At 44.7% G+C, this 4,308-nt stretch overlaps 1 protein-coding gene across 1 annotated transcript; it reads left to right on the plus strand.

Moving 5' to 3' along the window:
• The first annotated feature begins 3,218 nt into the window (after positions 1–3,218).
• On the plus strand, positions 3,219–4,308 carry LOC120586188 (RNA polymerase II subunit A C-terminal domain phosphatase SSU72-like). The gene has a single exon (XM_039842649.1). The coding sequence runs from the start codon at positions 3,350–3,352 to the stop codon at positions 3,932–3,934; it is 585 nt and encodes a 194-aa protein (XP_039698583.1). The 5' UTR covers positions 3,219–3,349; the 3' UTR covers positions 3,935–4,308.

Consider the following 4,308-nt stretch of genomic DNA (forward strand, 5'->3'; position numbering starts at 1 on the left):
TTTATTTATTTATTTTTGAAGAAGAAAAGGTCTTTAAAAAGGGTTGTATTATATTCTTTTGTCTCTCAGTTTTCCGGATCTCCCTGACCCCCACATGAACATCTCTAAACATTCCTGTGAAAGTTTGTCAGTTTGTCAGATCCTTTTCTGAATAGGGTTTAAAGCAGGATGAAAGGAACAGAAGCCAGGAGGCCCTGGGGATGGGGTGGGGAAGGGGCCATCCTGAGAGACAAAATACAAAAAGGGGAGGGATTTACATTGGGCCAGATCAATTGTACTGTTCTGTGAACAGTGTAATTAGGGGACAAGGTACACACAATCCTTTGGTTAATCAATAATGCAGGAAAAGCCTGTGCATGTTGCAGGGGTGAGTGGGTAAGTGGGTGGGGGGGATGGTTATTTGGGTGGAGGGGCTACTGTGTTTATTAGCAGGGAGGGAATGGTGTGGAGGAATGCTACACACACTCAGAATATCTCCTGTAAATAAGCCCCTGGCCCAGTAGGAAGGAAGTGGCTATCAGAGAATGAGTAATGATCAAAGTTACCCTGGAACATCTTTGTGCCTGAGATGAAGTTGATACTAACTTAAATATGTAAGAATCTTCTATGTGGTTTTCTCAAATGCTAGATGGTCTTATTCTTTAGTCCAAGAACTAAAGAATTTAGCTAAAAATAGTGAATTCTTCTAAAGACAGAATTCCTAGCTGGCAGAGAAGTATATACCTTCAACAGAATATGCTGGGTTTCTCTTTAAATGACTTAATTTTACACCTGGGAATGAGAGGAAATGTGAAAATAAGATTAGGTTGAGTGATATGCAATATTTACTTTGGACGACAAAGCTAGATAGCTCTAAAACAGTTTCTATCTTGAGTTTTGTGCATATATATGGTTTTGTAATTTCTTTCTGTGTGGCTGAACCAATCAGCAGATATGAAAATTCAGCTTTCACCTTGTCACTCATCCTGATGAGAAAGATCTAAAGGTTTTCTAGCTGCTGTTAAATCAAGCATACTGCCTTTCTTGCTCGCAGCATCTTCCATACTCTGGCCATGAATTTACTCAACCTCATTTCCCATGATTCCACAGCAGCAACTTCTGCTTCAGTCTTGGTCTTCTCATAGTCTCCTAAAAACACACTTCTTTCCATTTCCCATTCACATCCTCTTCTTGTCTTCTGGCCTGTTCAGTTCCTTCCTTCAAGAACTAAGGCAAATCCTAATTTCCATGAAGACTACCTTAAGCAGTGAAGTCTTTATTCATCTCTCCTCTGAATAGCACACCATTTCTGTGACACTTATGAGACTAAGCTGTGTCTTCTTCTAGGATTCTGACAGGTCTGTGCAGATGGGTAGGTAGGTCTATTTGTGTGAAATAAAAAGATGTTGGCCAAAAGAATGGGGCTGGAGCTTCCTCATAAAGATACATACAGGTCAGAGTCAAGGCAAACAGACAAGCTTGGCGAAACCTTAGGCCTCAGAAGGAAGGAGCAGTGCTGGGTGCCTCATAGTGTCTGCCATTCCCATTTGTCTTCTGGCCCAGCTCTACCTCCAGAACTCAGGGATGAGTCTTAGGGAGGAGTGGCTGTAAGTAAAGAGATGGTTTGTTGAAAATGTATTAAGACAATGGGGCACAAGTGACTTTTCTTTAGGATTCTATTTATAGAGTATTTTTAAAAAGGTAAAGAGAGGCATTCAAACCAAGCTTCTCATTTAGCATTCCAGTGCTGTGGTATTTTGAAGACAGCAGCCCACCTATGGGTGCAGTTCCTTAGAGAGATAGTGGTACCTGGTGGCAGTTGTGTCAGTGCCCATAAGGAAAGGTTGCCAGAAAATTGCAGGGTGCCCAGCTAAATGCAAATTTTAAGTAAAAAACAAATAACTTTTTAGTATATGTCATGCAACACTTGAGGCATAGTTAAACAAAAAAATTATCTGTTTAATAAATTCAAATTTAACTAGGTGTCATGTATTTTTATTTAGTGAATCTAGCAACCTGACTATATGGGACAATGGTGCCTGAAAGAGGTAGAAAGTCCAGTGGGGTTCGACAGTACTTGGAGGAGGGAGTCCTGATATGATAGGCAGTTGGCAGGCTTCCCTTACTGAATAAAAAGCATTGAGAAGAGAAAACCTTTCCACCCTTCCACTGGCTTCCTCTCTCTGCATCACTCATGATGTCTGGAGTGATGACAGCCATTTAGAGGCCATGGGCTATAAGCAAGAGGATGAAAAGCCAAGACACTAAGAATGACGAAGCAAAAGGTTGGAAAGAGCCTGGGTCCTTTAGGACATTCTTGCACTCTACACCCAGAAGTTTAACCTCCCCTGAGGCACACATCCACACAGGGTTGGGTTGGCTCAATACCTGAATAACACTCAAGGTCTATTAGGAAGGAAGGAGGGAATGCCTGCTGACTCGTGTATCAACAGTGTTACTAGCAATGTAAGCGGCAGCCACACAGATAAATAGTCCACCTATGTAAATTGTTTCTTTGAAGCATCAATTATTGACCACAGAACCTAAGGTTTTTAAATAGATTCACAGAAATTAGAAGTCCAGGAAAGAAAAAAAGGAAGGTATAGTGCCATAAATGTGCTAGTGTTCCCCTTTCCTTTTGTTTGTTTAAATAGATTACCAACGCGTTTAGATGCCAAGCATAACAGACATGTTAAAAAAAAAAAAGAAGAATTAAATGGATTACCTAATTCCTATGAGATCCCCACCCGAATAGCCTGTCTTCATTCACATAGGGCCACTTGATCCCCTACTACCATTACCCTCATCTCCTACTATATGTACATCCCTGCCTCAGCCACCGGAATGTGTCCTTTTCGTAGTCAGAGGGAATTTAAGGATCTATAGCTTAATAGCCTAAGTGTCGTCAACCTTACCATTTATCAGTCATTCTCTGAACTCACACTAAGCTTCAACATCTGACTGCCTACCTCTAGATCTCTCATGTTGCTTGAGACACTGTTGGGTGTTCTCTTCCCTACAGACGAAAACATCCCTAACCACAGTGAGGCAGGCGGGTCCCCGCCGCGCACGCCTAGAGCAGCTGCGCGTTCGCGACGCGCACATTGGGCGGGGCTCCCTACGCATGCTGCCGCGCGCTCTGGGCCGGCGCGGGGACGCCGCCAGGACGCGTGCACACGCCCGCGCTGCACGTCCCGACGCGATACGTCGCTGGCACCGCCCCCGCCTTGCGTCATGACTTCTGGGCGCCACAGCCGCCATCTTTCTCTCGCTGAAGTGCGGCGGCTGGGTGAAAGTCGCCGAGTGGGAGAGTGCGGAGAGTGCGGAGAGTGTGGAGAGTGTGGAGAGTGTGGAGGGTGCCGCCGTTGCCATGCCGACCCCACCGCTGCGGGTGGCTGTGGTGTGCTCCAGCAACCAGAACCGGAGCATGGAGGCACACAATATCCTAAGCAAACGGGGATTCAGTGTCCGGTCCTTTGGAACAGGAACTCACGTGAAGCTTCCAGGGCCAGCACCCGACAAGCCAAATGTTTATGATTTCAAGACCACATATGAACAGATGTACAATGATCTCCTTAGGAAAGACAAGGAACTCTACACGCAGAATGGCATTTTGCATATGTTGGACAGAAATAAGCGAATCAAGCCCGGACCAGAAAGGTTCCAAGACTGCAAGGACCTGTTCGACCTGATTCTCACCTGCGAGGAGAGAGTGTATGACCAGGTGGTGGAAGATCTGAATTCCAGAGAGCAGGAGACCTGCCAGCCGGTGCACGTTATCAACGTGGACATCCAAGACAACCACGAAGAGGCCACCTTGGGGGCGTTCCTCATTTGTGAGCTCTGCCAATGCATTCAGCACACGGAGGACATGGAGAATGAGATCGATGAGCTGCTGCAGGAGTTCGAGGAGAAGAGCGGCAGGGCCTTCCTGCACACTGTCTGCTTCTACTGACCCAGCCTGGGCCTGGCGCGCCAGCCCTTCCGAGGGACGTCTTTTTGAGCTAATTTTTGTTAATACTTTTCCTTCTTGATACTTGTTTTACTTTTAAAGCTTCTGCTCGTGGACAATAGCAGTACCCAAATGAACTGTACATATGAAATGAGAAGATATACATAAATGCGAGATTAACAACAATCGCTTGTTTTTTTAATCTCACTTTTGCTTATGAGTGGGATATTGATTGTGAAGTTTTTTTTAACCAAAAAAGAAAAAAACGGTTTATAGTACATTTTCCCCAATATTTCTGTGTCTTTCATTGTGCGTTCCTCTCCCCTATCTGGCTGGAATGTACAAATTCCTGAATAAAACAATAGGCTTTATCTTTT

Source organism: Pteropus medius, unplaced genomic scaffold (assembly GCF_902729225.1).
Source record: "Pteropus medius unplaced genomic scaffold, Ma_sr-lr_union100, whole genome shotgun sequence".
Classification (NCBI taxonomy): domain Eukaryota; kingdom Metazoa; phylum Chordata; class Mammalia; order Chiroptera; family Pteropodidae; genus Pteropus; species Pteropus medius.

Excerpts from the sequence above, each read along its gene's own strand:
- LOC120586188 (XM_039842649.1), top strand. The coding sequence starts at position 3,350 with ATGCCGACCCCACCGCTGCGGGTGGCTGTGGTGTGCTCCAGCAACCAG.